This window comes from Pelophylax lessonae (genome assembly GCF_965119305.1).
Source record: "Pelophylax lessonae genome assembly, chromosome: 8".
Taxonomy (NCBI): Eukaryota; Metazoa; Chordata; class Amphibia; order Anura; family Ranidae; genus Pelophylax; species Pelophylax lessonae.
Window position 1 is genome coordinate 76,023,713 of NC_138775.1, and position 21,346 is coordinate 76,045,058.

The 21,346-nt window shown below is 42.7% G+C and overlaps 1 protein-coding gene across 1 annotated transcript in view; it reads right to left on the bottom strand.

Moving 5' to 3' along the window:
* LOC309562151 (uncharacterized protein) overlaps positions 1-7,558 on the bottom strand; it is a gene marked incomplete at both ends in the record, with an annotated part of 80,695 nt that extends 73,137 nt beyond the window's left edge. Inside the window, 2 exons of the mRNA XM_082266274.1 lie at positions 5,301-5,955; positions 7,545-7,558. Coding sequence (XP_082122400.1) covers positions 5,301-5,955; positions 7,545-7,558 — 669 coding nt within the window. The remainder of the gene's footprint in view (positions 1-5,300; positions 5,956-7,544) is intronic.
* Positions 7,559-21,346: the final 13,788 nt, after the last annotated feature.

The following is a 21,346-nucleotide window of genomic DNA, read 5'->3' on the forward strand; positions in this document are numbered from 1 at the left end:
CCACTTTAAGACTGGAAGGATTTGCCCCCTTAATAACCAGGCCCTATATTGTGATTAGGCACTGCGTTGTTTTAACGGACAATTGCGCGGTCCTTTTTTTCCCACAAATAGAGCTTTCTTTCGGTGGTATTTGTTCACCTGTGCGATTTTTATTTTTTGCGCTATAAACAAAAAAAGAGTGACGATTAAAAAAAAAACAAAAAAAAAAACAATATTTTTCACATTCTGCTACATGACATTCTCAAAATCAAAATGCAAAAATCAAATGTTTTTTAACATTATAGGCCAATTTATATTCTGCTACATATTTTTGGTAAAACAAAATATCGCAATAAGCGTATTTTGATTGGTTTGCACAAAAGTTATCACGTCTACTAACTACGGGAAAGATTTATGTAATTTTTATTGTTTTTTTTTTTTTTACTAGTAATGGCGGTGATCTGGGATTTTTTGCGGTACTGAGACATTGCGGCAGACAGATCGGACCCCTAACTGACATTTTTTTGACACTTTTGGGGGTACCAGTGACATTACTACAGTAATCAGTGCTAAAAATATGCACTTTTACTGTAATAATGACACTGGCAGGGAAGGGGTTAACCCTGTGGGTGATCAAGGGGTTAAATGCGAGACTAGGGGAGTGCGTGCGTGCGTGCGTGCGTGCGTGCGTGCGTGCGTGCGTGCGTGCGTGTGTGCGTGTCAAGTAGTCAGCGAGTGGTTAAAGGCTAAGTTCACCTTTAAAAAAAAAAAAAAGAATAAATTGGCTGCTAAGTAGCACCAACCACATTATGGAGGACCAACCAAACTCCCAATGTCTCTGAAATTACTGCTCTCTTAAATCTCATCTGTGATTACAAGAATGCTATAGCCCTTAGAACAAGTTTCCTTTATTTAAACAGCTGTGGAGTCCATGGATCCAAATGCTCTCTCTCATATTACTGTATGAAATATACTAAGAATATTTCATTTTATCCCACCTCTTTGGTTACCCATTGTTCTTATCAGTACGTTGTATACAATATTTTACATGGCTAGATTGTAGCCGTAATTTGCTGTTCTTGTGTCCCTCGTACTCTCTGTATTCTTTGTATACAAAAAAGAGAAGTCAAAAAGACTGAGTTTATAGGCATTTCATGAGGCAATTACTGTATATCAAAAAATTAACAAGTTTTATTAGGAAGACATTAAAATAAAACCAAAATCGAAAAACATTAAAAAACACCCTCCGTCTAAAAAGGAGTAAACAGATACTCATTCCTATTGTATGGAGATAGAGAGCCACAATACATCATTTAGTATGCTAAAATCCAACAGTGAAATCAGTGGATATAGTGTCAATGTAAATCACCAAGACGCGCCCCAATGTTGCTCCATATGTTAAAATGTTTCACAAGGTATACTTGCTTCTTCAGGACTGATTGGGTGGATGCTGTTGTTGAATTCAGAAATATACAGATTAATATATATATGTCAAGATCACACATACATGTCAATATATAATATATTTTCAATTATTACTTGCATCTTTACACATTACATAGGTACATATAGTTTCATAGTTAGTGAGGTTGAAAAAAGACACCAAACCATCTAGTTCAACCTATGATGTGTGTGTGTGTTTGCTGTTAACCGCACATAGTATACCCCTGTATGTTGTAGTCTTTAAGGTGCCCATCTAATAATTTTTTGAAACTATCGATGCTCCCTGCTGATATCACTGCTTGTGGAAGAGAATTCCACATCCTTACTGCTATGACAGTAAAGAACCCTTTACGCAGTTTAAGGTTAAACTGCTTTTCTTCTAGTTTTAGTGAGTGGCCTTGTGTCTTATTGAGTTCCCTTTCACTGAAAAGTTTGTTCCCTATGCTAAGGTCACCAGTTTGGTATTTGTACATTGATATCTTATCCCCTCTTAAGTGTCTCTCCAACAGAGAGAATAAGTTCAATGCTTGCAGTCTTTCCTCATAGCTAATGTCCTCAATTCCCCTAATTATCTTTGTTGACCTTCTCTGGCCTCTCTCTAGTTCCACCCCATTTTTCTGAGGACCAGTGCCCAGAAATGGATGGCATACTCAAGATGTGGCCGGACTATAGTCTTGTAGAGTGGGAGAATAATCATTTTATCTCTGGAGTGAATCCCTTTTTTTATACATGCCAATATTCTGTTGGCTTTGCTTGCAGCAGCTTGGCATTGCATGCCATTGCTAAGCCTCTTGTCTACTAGGACCCCTAGGTCCTTGTCCATCTTAGATTCACCCAGAGGTTCTCCCCCTAGCGAGTAACTTGCGTTCATATTTCTGACACCCAAGTGCATTACCTTACATTTTTCAACATTAAACCTCTTCTGCCATGTAGTTGCCCCATTATTTTGTTCAGGTCCTGTTCATGTCCTATATAGAAGATATTGGCCTGCTTAGCATAGTATCATCTGCAAATACCAAGATTGTGCTGGTTATCCCATCCTCTAGGTCATTTATGAATAAATCAAACAGGATTGGTCCCAGGACAGATCCTTGGGGGACCCCACTTTCCACATCCAACCAATCTGAGTACTCCCCTTTTATCACCCTCTGGACTCACCCCTGGAGCCAGTTTTCAATCCAGGTACTTACCCTATGGTCTGTTGCTAGGAGCTCGACGCCACACACAGCTCAGAGGATGCCCATACAGGAAGTGAAGCTCCGGATGTCTGCACCATAGTGCAGTGGCCCCAAATTATTATTATTATTATTATACAGGATTTATATAGCGCCAACAGTTTGCGCAGCGCTTAACAACATGAGGGCAGACATTACAGTTACACTACAATTGGAACAAAAGGAATCAGAGGGCCCTGCTCGTTAGAGCTTACAATATAAAAGGGAGGCTCAATTGATACAAAAGGCAATAGCTGTGGGGGATGAGCTGATGGAGCAAGTGAAACAGCGTTATTAGTTAGTAGCTGGGTAGGCTTCTTTAAAGAGAAGGGTTTTCAGGGATCGTCTAAAGATGTATAGATTAGGGGACAGTCGGACAGATTGGGGTAGAGAGTTCCAAAGAATGGGAGAAGCTCTGGAGAAATCCTGGAGGCGAGCATGGGAAGAGGTGACAAGGGAGCTAGAGAGCAGGAGGTCTTGGGAGGACCGAAGAGAGCGGCTAGGTTGATATTTTGAGATCAGGTTAGTGATGTAGCTGGGGGCAGAGTTGTGGATGACTTTGTAAACTATTGTTAGCACTTTGAATTTTATTTGTTGGGTGAGTGGAAGCCAATGAAGGGATTGGCAGAGAGGGTTGGAGGACACTGAACGGTTGGTAAGATGGATAAGTCTTGCAGCTGCATTCATTATGGATTGAAGGGGGGATAATCTATGTAAGGGTAATCCAATGAGGAGGGAGTTGCAATAGTCGAGGCGAGAGATAACCAGGGCATGAATTAAAAGCTTGGTGGTGTCATTGGTTAAAAAGGGCCATATTCTAGCGATGTTGCGGAGGTTAAGGCGGCATGATTTGGACAGGGATTGGATGTGAGCCTGAAAGGACAGTGCAGAGTCCAGGGTTACCCCTAGCACCCTGGCATGTGTGGAAGGGCTAATAGTTATTCCATTGATCTTGACAGAGAATTCCGGGGAAGGGGCACGTAGAGGAGGAAATATTATGAGCTCGGTTTTAGATAGATTCAGTTTGAGGAAGTGGTGAGACATCCAGGCTGATATGTCTGTTAGTAGATCAGTGATGCGGGAGGAGACTGATGGGGTGAGCTGAGGGGTAGAGAGGTAGATTTGGGTGTCATCAGCATAGAAATTAGTAGTGGAAGCCATGGGAGGCTATTAGCTGACCCAGGGAGGAGGTATAGATTGAGAATAGTAGCGGTCCAAGGACAGAACCTTGGGGGACCCCAACAGTAAGAGGAGTTGCAGAGGAGTAAGTGGAAGTGTAAGTGACACTGAAGGTGCGGTGAGATAGGTAAGATTCAAACCAGTGGAGAGCACAGTCACGGAGACCGAGCAAACTGAGTTTTTTGAGAAGGAGGGGGTGGTCAACAGTATCAAAGGCAGCCGAGAGGTCCAAGAGTAAGAGTATCAAGTAGTGACCATTGGTTTTTGCTGTTAGTAAGTCATTTGTAAGTTTTAGGAGAGAAGTTTCTGTGGAGTGTTGCCGGCGAAATCCAGACTGAAGGGGATCAAGGAGGTTATTCTCAATGAGGTGCTTGCTCAGGCGGTTGTAGACTAAACGTTCAAGGAGTTTGGAAGCAAAAGGGAGTAAGGAGATGGGTCTTAAGTTATTAAGATTGGAGGGGTCTAGTGAGGCTTTCTTTGGTATGGGAGTTACTAGAGCATGTTTTAGAGAGCTGGGGAAGATGCCAGTGGAGAAGGAGAGGTTGATGATATGAGTTAAAGAGTGTAGGATAGAGTCAGAGGGTAACCGTAGTATTTGAGAAGGAACAGGGTCCAGGGGGCAGGAAGTTAGGTGGGCATTAGAAAAAATGTTAGTAACTTCCTCTACAGTAGTTGGGTTAAACGAGGGAAGTATTGATTGTGCAGGAGGACAAGGTGTGTAAGGTGAGGGAGATATCTGTAGTGTAAAGATCTCTTCACGAATTGTATCAATCTTATTTTTGAAGTGATTGGCAATCTCTTGGGCAGTGAGTAAGTTAGTGGGTGGAGGCAATGGAGGACGAAGTAGAGCGTTGAAGGTCGAAAAGAGTTGAGTGGGACTGTGTGAGAGGGTGTTAATGAGAGTGATAAAGTAGGTCTGTTTGGCAGTGTGGAGGCAGGAACTGTATTTTTGGAGGGCAGATTTATATTGACTGAAATCTTGCTGTGACTTAGTCTTACGCCACAGACGCTCAAGAGCACGACTACGTTTTTTGAGGCTTCTGGTATTGTCTGTCTGCCAGGGTTGAAGCGGTCGGGGCCTGATTCTGTGTGTGTAGTGAGGGGGGCCAAAGCATCCAGGGTAGATGACAGTGAACTGTTGTAGACAGAAGTGGCCATGTTGGGGCAGGAGAGGGATGAGATTGTGTTGAAGAGACAATCAGTAGCAGAAAAAAGAAGTGAAGGGTTCAGATGGCGAAGGTTTCTACGGGTAATTGTTCGGTAGTTGGAAGGTAAGGAGGAGGACAAGGAGAGACTGAAACTAATGAGGTGGTGATCAGAGAGAGGGAATGGAATGTTGGAGAGGTTGTAAGGGGTGCATAGGTAGGAGAACATGAGGTCAAGGCTGTTGCCATTAGAGTGAGTAGAAGCATGTGTCCATTGTTTTAGGTCAAAAGAGGATGTTAAGCTCAAAAGTTTAGAAGTAGTAGGAGTGTTAAGATTAACAGGGATGTTGAAGTCTCCAAGAATGATTGTGGGAATTTCAGAAGAGAGAAAGTAGGGTAGCCAGGCAGAGAAGTCATCAAGGAAGCCTGATACCGGTCCAGGAGGCCGATAGATCACAGCAATTCTCAACGAAACTGGAGAAAATAGACGAATACAGTGAGCTTCAAATGAGGAGAGAGACAGAGAAGGCGGTGGATAAAGAACCTGAAAAGTGCTTTGAGGGGAAAGCAGAATTCCAACCCCACCTCCTTTCCGTCCACTAGGCCTGGGAGAGTGAGTCCACAGGAGGCCACCATGGGAGAGGGCAGCAGGAGAAGGAGAGTCAGAGTCTTGAAGCCAGGTCTCAGTAATTGCAAGCAGGTTGAAGGAGTTTGTGATAAATAGGTCATGGACAGAGGTGAGTTTGTTGCAAACAGAGCGGGCATTCCAGAGGGCACAGGAGAAGGGGAGGTTGGCTCGAGGCAGAAGAGGAATAGAAACCAGATTGTGTGGATTTCGGCTGGTGTCAGAGGATAGGGGGTGACGGGTATGTCTGCCAAAGGTAAATAATGGGGGTCCAGGATTTGGGGAAATATCTCCAGAGGTTAGGAGAAGCAGAAGGGTGAGGGAGGTGATATGGGAGTATGATTTATGAGGGGGGACACATCTCAGTGTCCTGTAGGTTTTATTGGTGTGTGGGTTCAGAATCAGCAGGAGTTGATGAGTGCAGTATAAAGGTGAAGATAGGAGTGAGGGTGATATATACAAGCTGTGGGGTGGACTTGAGGGGTGAAGGAGAGAAAGTTTAAGGAGAGAGGATGCAAACATGAGAAGGAGAATTAGGGATTGCATAATACAGGGTGGTGAGATTGAGATGTAAACTGAATGTGAGATGGAAAAGCAGTATAGAGTCTCAGATCACCTGTAGTCAGTCTGTTGGCTTGCAGTTGTATGCTTTGTGCATTCGCTGAAGTGCTGAGCAGAAGTGTAATACTTAATCCAATATTAATACTTTATCCAAGATGATAGTTGCCAATGCAATCCCAGCCTGTGCAAACCCAAAGATACTGGATGGATCTTGGACTGCTAGAGCTCTGTGTTGCACATGCCTCATCTTGCTTATTGTGAGTGTTTTTAACCCTTTATTTTAATAAACTACTAAAGCTACTGCACTTAGAGGCGCCTTGCTTTTTTCTCAGATAAACCCACTTGAAGTTCGTAAGTATGGCTAGTATTGGTATGGTCATGATAGTACTTGACTTTTTGTATTCTTTCATTCAGTACCATGTTATTTTTGCTTAATGTTTATGTGGAGTATATTTTGACACCTCCATTTTTTTTTATTTGATTGTACTTTTGATATATTGTACTGTACATTTTGTTCTTTGATTTAAAAAAAAAGGAGCTTCGATTAAAAAAATAAATAAAAATAAAATCATCTAAGTGTAGCACTACCCAATATGAGCCATTGGATAAAGTGAGTCCCTTGTTCTTTTCCTGAACCTTCTCAAAGATCTCAGCCCCTCAGACATGCTGGATTGAACATATGGACATACAATAACACAAAAGAAACATGTGTCAAGGAAGTGAGTCGAAGAGAGAGACTCACTAGCTGTGTAGCAAGTGGAAGCTCTCAGACAAGCTGTGTGGCCTGCCTGGCACCCTTACGTTGGAGGAGCCTAACCCCTGTATGGGACTGAAGACTAGCAGCTCCCCATTTAATATTCCTCATCTTTAAAGGTTATCCTGCACTTTAGTTGGACATGGAACCTTTCAGGTATATCTCAGTGGGTTGTGACGGACGGAACAGTGAGACAATGGGAGCTCCATCTAGCCTATATTTTACATGCTGGTGTTGACTTCGCTATAATCTGAGAGTCAACACATTCTGGTAAGCAGATTAATATTTATTCACACAGTGTCGGTGACTGGACCATATCTTTCTCTGATGGTTATTGGTGTGCGGTGATTTTTATTGGCGCTGCTCTCTTTCATTGTATCGTTTTTTAGGGGTACTGCGTACCCCATAGTCATTAACATAGGGGTGCCGAGATCTGGGGCTCCCTCATTAAAGGGGACTTACAGTTTCCGATAAGCCCCCTGCCAATAACCACAGCCCAATGTTTTCGGGAAGAGACTATTGTACCCATCAACATGGTGCTTTGGGGTGGGTGCAGAGCCCCCGTCCCAAAGCCCCCTATGATGAGGGCATTTGGCCTGGTATGGTTCAGGAGGGGCGCTCGCCCATCCCCTCCCATTCCTCACCTGCCAGGCTGCATGCTCGTGTAGCGCTATTTTAATCACTCTTGGCGGCTACTGGGGTATGATGACGCCACCTGTGTAGTATTTAGGAGCAGAGTATATAATCTGTGTGATCAGGACAGGATTTATAGTAAGTGCCAGTGCCTCCACTCAATCAGGGCTTGTGATTAGCAAGTGAAATCCCAATTGAGAAAACATATCCATATAGACAGTAATCCACACAGCAGAGTGTTTAAATGTCCATGTATTGAAGAAATAACATTCAGTGAACCATACAGCATAAGATACTTTCCTCAGGAACATGAAATCATCAGCAGTGTCTCTGTGTGTCTCAGTGAGGGGATGTTACAGCACTTACAAGTCTGTTCTCCAGCAGGAACATGTCTGTCTCCTCATGTCTCTTTTCTTCACAGTCTTACCCATCATTCCTTGCTCTGCCCTTTTTGATGACCTCATCCTTCTTGCAGAGAGATAAAGAGCACACCGTTGCCATATTGAAAAAGGGCAAAACAAACACTGCATAACAGGAACACACACTTGAAAGATGGGCAAAGAAATTATCACATCACTACATTCTCCTCCTGCTGAAAATCCTTCCGACCCGGCAAGGATATACACATAAAATAACAACAAAAATTAACATCGTTGTCGCCTTCTGCAGACCACTTCTCCAGAAGCAATCTATTACAGAGCTAGCTGCAAAGAAAGTATGGTTAAAAACAAATAGGCATCATGCTAACCAGTCTAGAATGAGCTGCAATCATGTCCGTCAGAACATGAGGTTGTACATAGTTCTGCACAGCATAGCAGGGTCTTCCCAAAGTGTCATAAGTAAACACCGGTGGAGGACGTCGAACACGATCTCCTCTCCTCAACCCCTCAGGCATAAATCCAGAAAACTCTGGGACAGCATTAGTGGGAAAACTTGGTGCTCCAACTATGCCTGGAACTGTAGGCATAAAATTTTGGGCTGTTGGTTCAAAAGCCGGAGTAGCTGGGTTCAAACCTCCCCTCTGAGGAAGGCCCCCATCAATGCTAGGTGAAGGAACCTGTGCAGGAGACTCTGGTGGAGGTGTAAACCAGTCACTGTCATCACTCTGGTCTCCGCTGTTGCCACAAGGCACATCATTAGAATCTGTAGCAATGTCAGATTGTGGCTCCTCATCAACAGTTGCACTTTGTGGTACCGGAAGCAAATGATTCCTATGCCAGGCTTTGATCCGACCCTCAGGTCCTCGAATCCTGTATACTGGAATCCTAGGCAGTTTTTCCACAACTTCAAACAACTCATTTCTCCAGCGATCAGCTAACTTATGTTTGGCTGAGGGTCCCAAATTGCGGAGAAACACTTTATCACCAGGTTGTAAGTCTTTGTAACGAACTTTGGAATCAAAACGCCTTTTATTGGCAGCATTTAATTTCGCAGCATTTTCCTCAGCCATCTGATAGGCCTCTTTCAAACTCTGTTTAAGTCGTGCCACATACTGATAGTGATTTCTCTGTTCCACTCCATCAGTAGACACGCCCAACTGAATGTCAATAGGGAGACGGGCTTCTCTCCCAAACATAAGAAAATAAGGAGAAAAGCCAGTGGATTCATGTCTGGTGCAATTGTAGGCATGTACCATAGCTCCAACATGTCGGCTCCAGGTCTGCTTAGCACCATTAGGGAGAGTACCCAACATGTTCAACAAGGTACGATTGAAACGTTCAGGGAGAGCATCACCCTCTGGATGATAAGGGGTGGTGCGGCTCTTGTTGATGTTAAGCAATGTTAACAGCTCTTTAATTAGGCGACTTTCAAAGTCCCGCCCCTGGTCAGAGTGAAGTCGATTTGGCAATCCATAGTGAACAAAAAACTTCTCCCACAGCACTTTGGCTACAGTTACTGCTTTCTGATCTTTGGTGGGATAGGCTTGAGCATAGCGAGTATAGTGATCAGTCACAATCAAAATATTTCCCACACCACTGCTGTCATTGTCAATACACAAAAAGTCCATGCACACTAAATCCATGGGACCAGAACTTTTCAAGTGTTCCATAGGAGCAGCTCGAGTAGGCAGAGTTTTCCGTTGCAGACATCTCACACAACGGCGGCAATAGTCCACAACAGCTTCCCTCATTCGTGGCCAAAAGAATCGGTCTTGGATTAATCCATAGGTTTTTTCAACTCCTAGATGCCCATGTTGATCATGCAAACTTCTCATAACAGAGTTTCTATAGACTTGAGGCAGCACTAGCTGTCTCCTTCCAGGATGATCATGAAACAAATGTACCCTGTATAAAAGTCCATCAATTATTTTGAGCTTCTCCCATTCCTTAAAATAGTAGGTACTCTGCTCAGGTAGGTATTTTCTCATGTAGTTAGGATCTTTGCGGAAAACAGACTCTCTGACATGTCTGATTATTGGATCTCTTTTTTGTAGAAGGATCATGTCTTTCTTTTGCAGCTGGATGTTTTCTGGCACCCCTAAAGCAGTGGGGCAGCAATACATGTTTGGAATACACTCTTCACCAGCTCCCAGGGAATCAATAGCTCGTAGGTCAGAGAAAACAATATTGTCTCCTTGTACAGCAGCTGTAGCACAATAGGCAGCCACAATAGGCCCAGGTACTTCCTCCCAGTCACTTTCTTCCAAGTTCATGGGTAATCCAGGGCGCCTAGAAAGAGCATCAGCCCCAATATTCTTGGGACCAGGCTTGTACTTGAGAGTGAACTGATAATTAGACAAGGCAGCAAGCCACCTATGACCAGTGGCATCTAGCTTTGCTGTAGTCAAAACATAAGTCAGGGGGTTGTTGTCGGTTCTCACCTCAAACTGAGTTCCATACAAGTAATCATGCAGCTTTTCAACAATAGCCCACTTCAGGGCAAGAAATTCCAGTTTATGAACAGGATAATTCTTTTCTACTGGGCTTAGACTGCGACTTATATAAGCAACAGGCCTAAGTCCTCCTGGGTACTCTTGATGTAAGACTCCTCCCAATCCATCATAGCTGGCATCCACATGCAGAATGTATGGCTTTTGTGGGTCTGCATAAGCCAACACTGGTGCTTCTGTAAGACTTTTCTTAAGCTGTAGAAAAGCTTCCTCACAAGCAGAAGTCCATCTCTCACTGAAATGAGTTTTGCGGTTTGTGTCCATGCCAGGGGTTTCTTTGAGCAAGTCATTAAGAGGCCGAGCAGTCTTGGAATAGCCTCTAATGAATCGACGATAATAGCCACAAAATCCCAAGAAGGACCTCAGTTCTGTCAGATTTGTGGGACGGGGCCAGGTTACCACAGCCTCCACCTTAGCAGGATCAGTTGCTACCCCTTCTGCAGATACGATGTGACCCACAAAGTTTACTGAAGAACGAGCAAACTTACATTTGTCCAGTGAAAGTTTCAGACCTTCCTTCCTCAAACGATCTAGCACTTTAAACAGTCTTTGGTCATGCTCCTCCAGAGTGGAGCCAAAGACAATTATGTCATCAAGGTAGACGATACATTGAGTGGGACAAAGGTCTCCCAGGGTCCGATCCATTAGACGTTGAAAGGTTGCAGGTGCACCACTAATGCCCTGAGGCATGCGAACAAACTGGAAAAATCCCAGGGGGCAAATAAAAGCCGTCTTTTCTTGATCTTCCTCACTCATTGGTACCTGGTAATAACCAGATCTTAAGTCCATTACTGTGAACCATTTACTGCCTTGCAGGGCATCAAGAGCTTCCTCAATGCGAGGTAGCGTGTATTGATCTGGGACTGTTCGCCGATTTAGAGTCCTGTAGTCAACACATATTCGCACTCCACCATTTTTCTTTCTGACTACCACTATTGGGGATGCATACGGGCTTTTAGACTCAGCAATGATGTTTTCATCTTTCATTTTGTGCAAGCACTCTCGAACATCATCCAGATCTTTAAGAGGTATGCGCCTGGATCTTTCTCTAAATGGGGTGCTATCTGTTAGGCGAATACTGTGCTGAATACTCTTTGCACACCCAACATCCATGTCATCGGTAGAGAAAACATCATTGTATTCCATTAGCTGCTCTCCTAGTGCTTGTTGGTGCTCTGCAGGACTATCAGCATCATTCAAGTGAAAGTCTAATTTGGTTTCTTTCTCCTTGACTTTAGCAGTGTAGGAGCTAATGGTTTCCACTGGGTAACAATAGGCTACCTCTTTCCAGGCTGGTATTATAACTGGGTGTGTGGTAATGTTCCGAACAGTAACAACATCCATTCTTGGACATTTTACACGATAGTCTTTCCTTTCTGGTACTATCTCCCAGCCATTCTTTGCAGCCTCTTTTGTATCAGTCTCTAGCAAAAAGAAACTACCATTTGCACTTGGTGAGATTTCCACATAAACCCGCAACACTCTCACTCCCCCTGCTGGAAGCTCTATGGGACGCCATGGATTTCCCACACACCCTCCAGGAAGATCAGGAGCAAAAGTTTGGCAGATATTTTGAAGTTCTGGAGCAACAGGCAGTGAAGGTAGGGGAGTTCCCTGTTGAGGCTGAAGAAACCGTATGAAAGCAGCCTCAACAGCTTCAACATTGGAACCCACAATCATAGGAGCATACTCATTACCCCCAGGTGGAGGGCTCACATAAGCAATAACTTTAAGTGGGGGATCCTCCTCAGCTATCACGCCAGGAATGCGAAGCTCGACTTCTAGGCAACCATCCATAAAAACAGGATTTTCTCCCACACCATAAACAGGCAAAGTGTCCACAGGTTGCAAAGGGAGGTGGTTTAAGTGTTGCTGATAGAAGGGCCTGTATATGATTGTCAGCTGAGAACCAGTATCAAACAGAGCAGTAGTGGGTATATCATTAACAAACAAATTGAAAGTACATCTGCGGCCTACCCCAGGTAGCTTGGTAAACGTTTGTTTTCTTGATCTTCCATGTTTTCTTTGGTACATATGTCCAGCTTTACTGTGAATTTCAGAACTGTCAGTAAGCAGTGGACACTGACGAACTGTATGGCCTGCTTGTCCACAGCGGAAACATTTAATGTGGAAGAGAGGCTTATCACTGGAGGTTTTATCAGCAGATAGAGCTCTAGGCTGTGGGAGTCTACCCACTTCTTTGTTCTTAGCAACAGTCTCATTTGTGGGCTCCACCCCAGAATTCTGTTTAACTTTGCTCTTGGAAGGGGTACTAAAAATAATATAAGACTCCTGTCTCTTTACTTCAGTCATAATTTCAGTGAAAGTAAAGTTCCTCTCCCTCAAAACCACTCTTAGAACTGGTGATATTGGGTGATGCGGCAGTAGCCCCTTTATTATTTGAGCAGTCCTTAATCTGTCAACATCTGTAGGAGAGATGACCTTGTCAGTGAGCAACCTCCCCAGTAGTACTTCTAGTCTCCTCACAAACACAGAAACATCCTCTCCCTCTTTATGCTTTGTCTGTTTAAAATCAGCAAGCATCTGATCAGGGTCACGGTGCAGTCCATAAGCATCTGTCAAAATATCAATATATTCTTGAGCACTGGTACTCACATGAGTCTCCTTGTAAGCTCTGATGATAATGGATGCTGGTGGTCTTAAACTTTCCATGATGCGCTGTTTTTTCTTTTCCTCTGAGCAGGTCCATTCCTCTATCACTTGCTGTGCAAAATCTCTCCACACCTCAAAGCTTTCTTCTCCAACAGGGACAGGTAGCACTCCTGAAAAAGCCTTTAATTTGCGATAAGAATCAGCATGTAAATTCTGGGCAATGACTTCAGTGACTTTTAGCAACAGATGCTCAATATTTGTTTCCTGCTTAACAGCCGCAGCAGTCAGCTTTACAGTTTCTCCTGATGCAGCAGTTGTATTCAATGGTTCACACTTATCAGGCAGGGCTGGTAACTTCCGCCTTACTGGAGGTGAACTTACTGGAAATACTACAGCACAACCAATTTCTTCAGCCCCTTTCGGATATATACAAAAGGGCCCTTTAACTGGATTTAAATCCACCTCACTGAGACAGAGATAATGGGTATACAGTTCATAACTCTCATCTTCCTCTCTTTTATCCACAGGAGCGGCATACCGCAAGGTTTCATTTGCTTTTAGCGCCTCCTGCAGTTTGTGGATGCTCACACGGATAGGTACATATGAAATAGCAAATGTCCTTTTAGGTGGCAGTCCCTCTTCCAGGGCCCACTGCCTCACAGCTTCTGTAGATAACAATGACATGGTCGTTCCTTAATGTCCTGATCCAAGATTTGTATCTCAGCAGTGCCTCCAAATGTAGCGCTATTTTAATCACTCTTGGCGGCTACTGGGGTATGATGACGCCACCTGTGTAGTATTTAGGAGCAGAGTATATAATCTGTGTGATCAGGACAGGATTTATAGTAAGTGCCAGTGCCTCCACTCAATCAGGGCTTGTGATTAGCAAGTGAAATCCCAATTGAGAAAACATATCCATATAGACAGTAATCCACACAGCAGAGTGTTTAAATGTCCATGTATTGAAGAAATAACATTCAGTGAACCATACAGCATAAGATACTTTCCTCAGGAACATGAAATCATCAGCAGTGTCTCTGTGTGTCTCAGTGAGGGGATGTTACAGCACTTACAAGTCTGTTCTCCAGCAGGAACATGTCTGTCTCCTCATGTCTCTTTTCTTCACAGTCTTACCCATCATTCCTTGCTCTGCCCTTTTTGATGACCTCATCCTTCTTGCAGAGAGATAAAGAGCACACCGTTGCCATATTGAAAAAGGGCAAAACAAACACTGCATAACAGGAACACACACTTGAAAGATGGGCAAAGAAATTATCACATCACTACACTCGGATAAGCATCTGGTATGGTTTTTGGAGGGGACACCACGCCGTTTTTTTTTTACATTTTGGCATGGGGTTCCCCTTAAAATCCATACCAGACCCGAAGGTATGGACTGGGGGGAGGGACCCCACTTAGTTTTTTTCTTTATTTTTTAAAATTGCAACCACAAGTCCATTTAAATGTGATTTAAATGTGATTGACGCGTTCTTTTTTTTTGTTTAGAAATGTCATTTTTGCTGCAGCAAGTTCTATACACAGTACAGATGTGCCACTTTACAGGCAGACTAAGGGGACCCCCCAGGCACTATATTTAAAGACATTTTTGGTTTTAATTGTTGCAGTTTAAGCATTATTAAAATCACTGCTCCTGAAGAAATCCTTGTTTTTAAATAAAATCCTTGCATTGATACATGTCCTCCAGGGCAGTACATGGACCCCATACCCCTTTTATGGCCAATTACTTGCATATAAGCCTTCAAAATGGGCACTTTTAATTTTTCCTGTTAAGCTCCCATAGACTTCAATGGGGTTCGCAGTTCAGGTAAGAACTTTTTCTCTGTTCGAGAGTTCTGCTGTGAACAGGGGGTCATTCAGCCCATCTCTACTGCTTAACGGTGTATATGTTGGGCGATGAGCCTTCTCACTGATCCCTGCAATATAGATGAATTATTGATGTAAGATGGAGCGCTCAGCTTTCTCTCTTTATGTCTGAGGTGCCTCCATAGTCTTGCTGTGGGAAGCAGCGGGTAAGAGGTGTCCTCTGCATAAATGGAGCAGCTCGATCACTGTTGTCTATATTGTGCAGTAAGGATGTCTCTCTTTCTCTGGGCCTCCCAATCAATCTCTCCTAGCTTTGCCTGGCAGCAGTACTGCACTCCTCACATCTGTGGCACCAGTAGAGGGAAGTTTTCCCAGGCAATCCAATAAAAAGCATCTAGCTCCCCCCAGCTCCTTTAGAATTTAGGGAACTGTAGTATAAAGAGTCCACAAGTACCATTGTATGGCTCTCAAGCAACAACTCTCATGATTCACAGAGCCCTGCATAAAGTTTTTGGGCTGGGTTGGCTTTGCTCTCCCTCTGCTCATTGGAGGGGATAATGTAGAATATTATCATTACAGTAAAAACTAGAGCAACAAAAGTGGTTGTCCCCTCCCCTCATGTTGCTGTAGTCCAGCATCTGGTTGCATAATGTCAGATCATTTGCAATATATAAAATGTTTTTTTTGGTGTTTAGATATGTTTTTAGGAAAGTCCATTAATGTGTATGCGCAAAGGATTTTTTCTTTCAGAGGCTTCAGAAGCAGAGATCAAGTGATAAAGAATAGCGATGAGCTGAAAATACCTGAGTTTGGTTGGAGCAGAGATCAGCGAACTTGGGTAAAGTTTGGGTTGTGAATCTGAACCTGATTGTAGTTAATGTAAACCAAATGTTAAATGTCAGTTCTGACCATTTTCAAGACTAATAGGCGAGGGATTGTGAACCAAATAGTCTAAGGGAAGAGCTGCCAAAGGTACCAAAAAAGAAAAAAATGTAAAAGCTTTCCTTTTTGGTGGGAGCAGCGATTTTAGTATTGCTTAAAGTGAAACAATAAAAATGCAAAACTCCATAAATATCATTAGTAAAGTACAGGGGGCTAGCGCTTAGGATCACCTATTCCGGTAAGTACGTGTATAAAAATCAATAAATATATAATATAAATAAGCTGCTGCTGGTAAAAAGGGGGTACCTTTCTAACAATAAATTAACAAAGTACCTGCGCTGCTTATAAACGAAACTGTATAACTAATAATCAAATAAATAATTGTGCTAAATTTATGCTCATCAGTGATATACTAAAAGTGACAGTGTCTAATATAACCATTTGTACACGTACTCGTGACGCCCTCGCTTTTGATAACGCTCTGATTGGCAGAGCGAAGCGTGTCAAGCCGTCCGAATACGTACTACGTCACGTCTGGCCACATCCAACTTCCGGCTTCCGGATACATGGGTGAAACGCACTGCCATTCGTTTGGCGGCCCGTGGGATTGTATAAGGCGGACATATTTCTGCAATATTGTAAGTGTATCTTTTTATTTGCGTGAAGAATAAAGTTTTTGGAAATACTGCACGATGATTGCACTTTTCTTTTCATGAAACCTATGAGCAATATCTGGATGCTGTGAGCGGCAGAGGACTGCTACAACCTTCTGGCTGGCGGCCTATAGAGGTGGTCATCACCTAGGATTACTTATAAGGCAATTTATTTCTCAGCTTCTGGTGAGTGGGGAACTGAGAGGGGAGCACCTACTCGCTAGGACTGAGCACCGGCACTTTATATGAGCACGTAGCACTTTTATGAGCACAGAGACTTTCACTTTATTAACACTGAATGAAGATCATATGAACTATTCTTTTTATACAATAATTAATTTTGGAATATATTTATTCACCAATTCATGTTTTATATTTATATTTTGTACAATTATATTGATTTATAATGATTGTATAATGGTTATATTAGACACGGTCTATGCACGAGCACTTTTAGTATATCACTGATGAGCATAAATTTAGCACAATTATTTATTTGATTATTAGTTATACAGTTTCGTTTATAAGCAACCCAGGTACTTTGTTAATTTATTTTTTCCATAAATATCATGCCTGGAGGATTCCCTGACCCTTCCTCGGAAGTAGAGGATCTGTGCAATGTATACAACCTACTACATCTACACTTTAACCACCTGGAAGGTTTAACCCCTTCATGACCATTTTTTGCTATTCAGCACTGTGCTGTCAATTGCTCGGTCATGCAGCACTGTACTCAAATGAATGAAATCTATATCATTTTTTCCACACAAACAGAGCTTTCTCTTGGTGGTATTTGATCACCCTTGTTATTTTTAATTATATGAAGGAAAAAGTATTTTCCACTTTCTGTTATAAAACATATCCAATAAGATCAAATTTCTTCATACATTTAGGTCAAAATGTTTTCTGCTATGTTGCAAAAGCTGTCAGTAAATGTGACTGATCCTAGATTTTTGGGGGCGCTATACTATTGGGAACACTAGCATAGTTCTGACAGTGATGAGAAGACAGGCCCAGACAGACACTATACTAGTGATGAGCCGAACACCCCCCCCCCCCCTGTTCGGTTCGCACCAGAACATCTCGAACAGGGGAAATGTTCTAGCGAACATGCAAACATTAAAGTCTATGGGACATGAACATGAAAAATCAAAAATCCTAATTTTAAAGGGTTAAATGCAACTTATTGGCCCAAAATGTTTTAAAACAATCTTTTTTACAGGAGCAGTGATTTTATTAATGCTTAAAGTGAAACAATAAAAATGAGAAATTCCTTTAAATATCGTGCCTGGGGGGTTCCCTTAATGTGCCTGTAAAGTGGCGCATTTGTGCGATGTATATAGCCTGCTGCAGCAATACTAACATTTCTAAAGGAAAAAATGTAATTTAAACTTGCTAGCGACTGTAATGTATTGTCGGCACAAAGCAATACAGATAAAAAAATGTAAAAAAACGGCGTGGGGTCCCCCCCCCACAGTCCATACCAGGCCAAAATGTAAAAAAAAAATGGCGTGGGGTTCCCCCTAGAATCCATACCAGACCCTTATCCAAGCACACAGCCTGGCTGGCCAAGATGGGGGTGGGGGCGAGTGAGCGCCCCCCTCCTGAACTATACCAGGCCCCATGCCCTCAACATGGGGGGGTTCTTTGGGGCAGAGGGCGCTCTGACCCCCCACCCAAAGCACCTCACCCCCATGTTGAAGGAGACAGGGGTCTCTTTCCGACAACCGTGGGCTGTGGTTGTGGGGATCTGCGGGGGGAGGCTTATCAGAATCTGAAAGCCCAAAGGGCCTTATATGGACTTGATATGGACTGGGGGGGACCCCACACTATTTTTTCAGCAATACTGACATAAACTGATATAAACTGAAGTGCCTATATATAATGTGAAAAGCAAATATCTCTCTCCCAGCCAGCAATGTATTATTAACTATACTACACTGCACTATCAGTTAAACTTACTACACTCTCCATGAAGGAATTCCAATTATAAATCACCCACTGGCCAAAGGATTCAAACCCATAACCTCTCAATTGCAAGCCTGGTATTCTACCACCTATGCCACCATCAAGCCTGCTTAGGCTGACCACACTCTCCCTGCCTAACTAACTAACTAACTAACTAACTAACTAACTAACTAACTAACTAACTAACTAAGTAACTAACTAACTAACTAACTAACTAACTTCTATTTCACCCAACACACAGTGCACTGCAGCTGCCCCTGAGCCATGATTGACTAAAGGCACCTGGCCAATTATAGCACAGATGATTTGATTGATCAAAGCATGGACGTCAGAGTCCATGCTTTGGCCAATCACATAATGCACTGCCACTCAAAGTTCCTACGAAGAAGCCCATTTGTTTGCCATTCGGCTAACGGGTTGTGTTAGAGTCGAACTTAGGTCAAGTTAGGGACACTTACTGACTCTTACTGGCATTATCTGAAGTTTTTAGTGACACTAATACAATGATCAATGATAATTATACAATGACACTGTACTAATGACACTTGCTGGGTGACAGGGGTGATCAGGAGGGCAATCAAAGGACTAACTGTGTGCCTAACAAGTGTATGTGTGCTGCTTTTACTCACTTACAGACTGGCTGGCTTTTCTCCCTGATTTCAGCTCTGAATGGTAAGTGAAACCAGAAAGAAAAAAAGAGCCAGACCTGGGTTGTGTTTACTAATACACACAGATCTGTGCTGTGATTGGCCACAGCAATCAGCAGGTTCACAGACAAAATCATTGGCTGCAAGCCTGTTGATGAACTTGAGCTGTGTCTAAACACAGCATAAAAAAGGGGGGGGGCGTAAAGTCACAGGGGGAGCATCTGTAAATCTAGAAGTTTGGCACGATGTACAGGGACATTGCTGTGCCTGGGGGAGCCACCAGCAAGCAGTTAAATGACTACTGTCCCATTGGTAAGTGGTTAAATTGCTGACAAAATGACAGCTCTGACATGGCTGCTTCATTCTGTATGTAAACAAACAGCCAGGGATTATCCCACCCCCCCCCCATATGTGAATGAGGAATGCGGGATGATGTGATTGATGTTGACAATGGATTTACATAGTGTAAAATAATACCAGGTTTGAAGGGGGAACCCCTTATCCCATTTCCTTTAATTATCCTGTACCCTTTGCTTGCTTGTCAGCGATTAAATAGGGCTGGTGACATCACTGGTTATTAAGGACTTGGCGGTGCCTGTGCCTGCCAACATCCTTAATAATAATTGACAGTGGGAGGCTGTCATGTATAACAGCTGAAGTAATACCACTATTTTATATGAGATTCAGGTCTACTCAAAAGGGTAAATGTTCAGGGGTTCAGCTCTTCCCCATGCATAGATTATGTTTTTTACAAATGCTTTTGTTTATTTACTGGATTCTTCTCTTCGCAATACATTCAGAGGTCCAGAGTTCCACTAAATACCAACCAGCATTTGACTAGTAAATTGTGAACAGCAGGTTGCCAACTCCTGCATCATTATAAATATTAATAAGAACTGGTAAATAAATATAGATATATAATAAAAAATCAACCAGTTAATCAACTACTCATACCTAAAAACTCCCCATTGTCATTACTTTGGTGTGCCAATGCATACTTGATCTGACTACCAGACAATTAAATTCTTAATCGATAGCGAGAAATGTACATGTACACTTGTATCACACACTTATCCATTTTAATGCACTGAGCAGATGCTCTTGGAGAAATAATAGCAACCAGCTGGGATAATACCCCACAGCCAACTGACTTTTCAGCCATAGAAGTATGCTGTGATCACAAGGTGTCCACAGGCCTGTTAACATCACCAAAATCAGCAGGATCATGCAGCAATCTGGTGTTAATAAAACTGATCAGTTTCTCTTCACAGTGGAATATCTAAATGTATTGGTGTCAATAGGGAAGATAAAACGAAGGCGAATTGAGGAGCAGAGCTACTTTAAATGCCTTTACTGGATGTAAATAAAGCTCCCCTACTATTTCTCAACAGTGTAGTAGTAGGAGGAATTTAAGAGAAAGGAAAGTAAAGGTAATGAGATGACTGCACCCTTTAAAGCATTTGGCAGTAAGATGATCAACACTTGCCCAGCCAGGGATTAAAGTGATACTAAACACACACTGTTTAATTTACATTATCCCTTCTCTTTACTATATGTAAATGGATGATGGAACTTCACTTATTTTAATAAAAAAAATTGAAGTCCCTTTTTTCATAACCAATATACAGCTGTCAAGTGTCCCAGCTTAGATACTTAGGGCCTGATTCATAGTACGGCGAATTGGCGTTTCGGCGTGATTTTGCGAAGCGGCGATTATTTAAGTCTGAAATTGGCATTCAAAGAACGGCGGGCGGAAAATAGCGCCTAGTGTGAGATTCATTAAGATGCAATATGGTCAGAGCGCGACTTAAAACCATGCCAGCTAAAAGCTCGACTAAAGTTTAGCCAAATTTTCCCCTGTACCCCCAAAAATCCCAAATCACTGTGGAAGGTGTGGAAGTCAATTTGGAGATGACTTGCGTTTAAAAAATCTCAAAAACTGACTTAGAAAGAGAGATATCTGCGAAAGTGTGGAAAGGTTAAACAGCTCCTCCAGCCGCGAGCTGCGAACTCGCGAATGTGCGCATGCGCAACGCCAAATTGGCTCAAAAAATTTCGCCAGCGCGATTTTGGGTCAATTTTTTTTTGAATACCGCTTGCAAATCCGCTGTCTCGCCCATAGAAAATGGCAAAAACCGGCGGAATTGGAAAAACATGCACACTTCCAACAAGGGATCCTTTAGTAAACACCATCACATTCCATACACCTTTCCTGCTAACTCCGAAATCATAGCAGTCAAATCTACAGTGTTTATATAGAACCTCCACATTCTCTGAAAAAACCCACAAAATATTACATTGGGGAATTGGTCGTCAGATAGAAAAAAAATAGATGT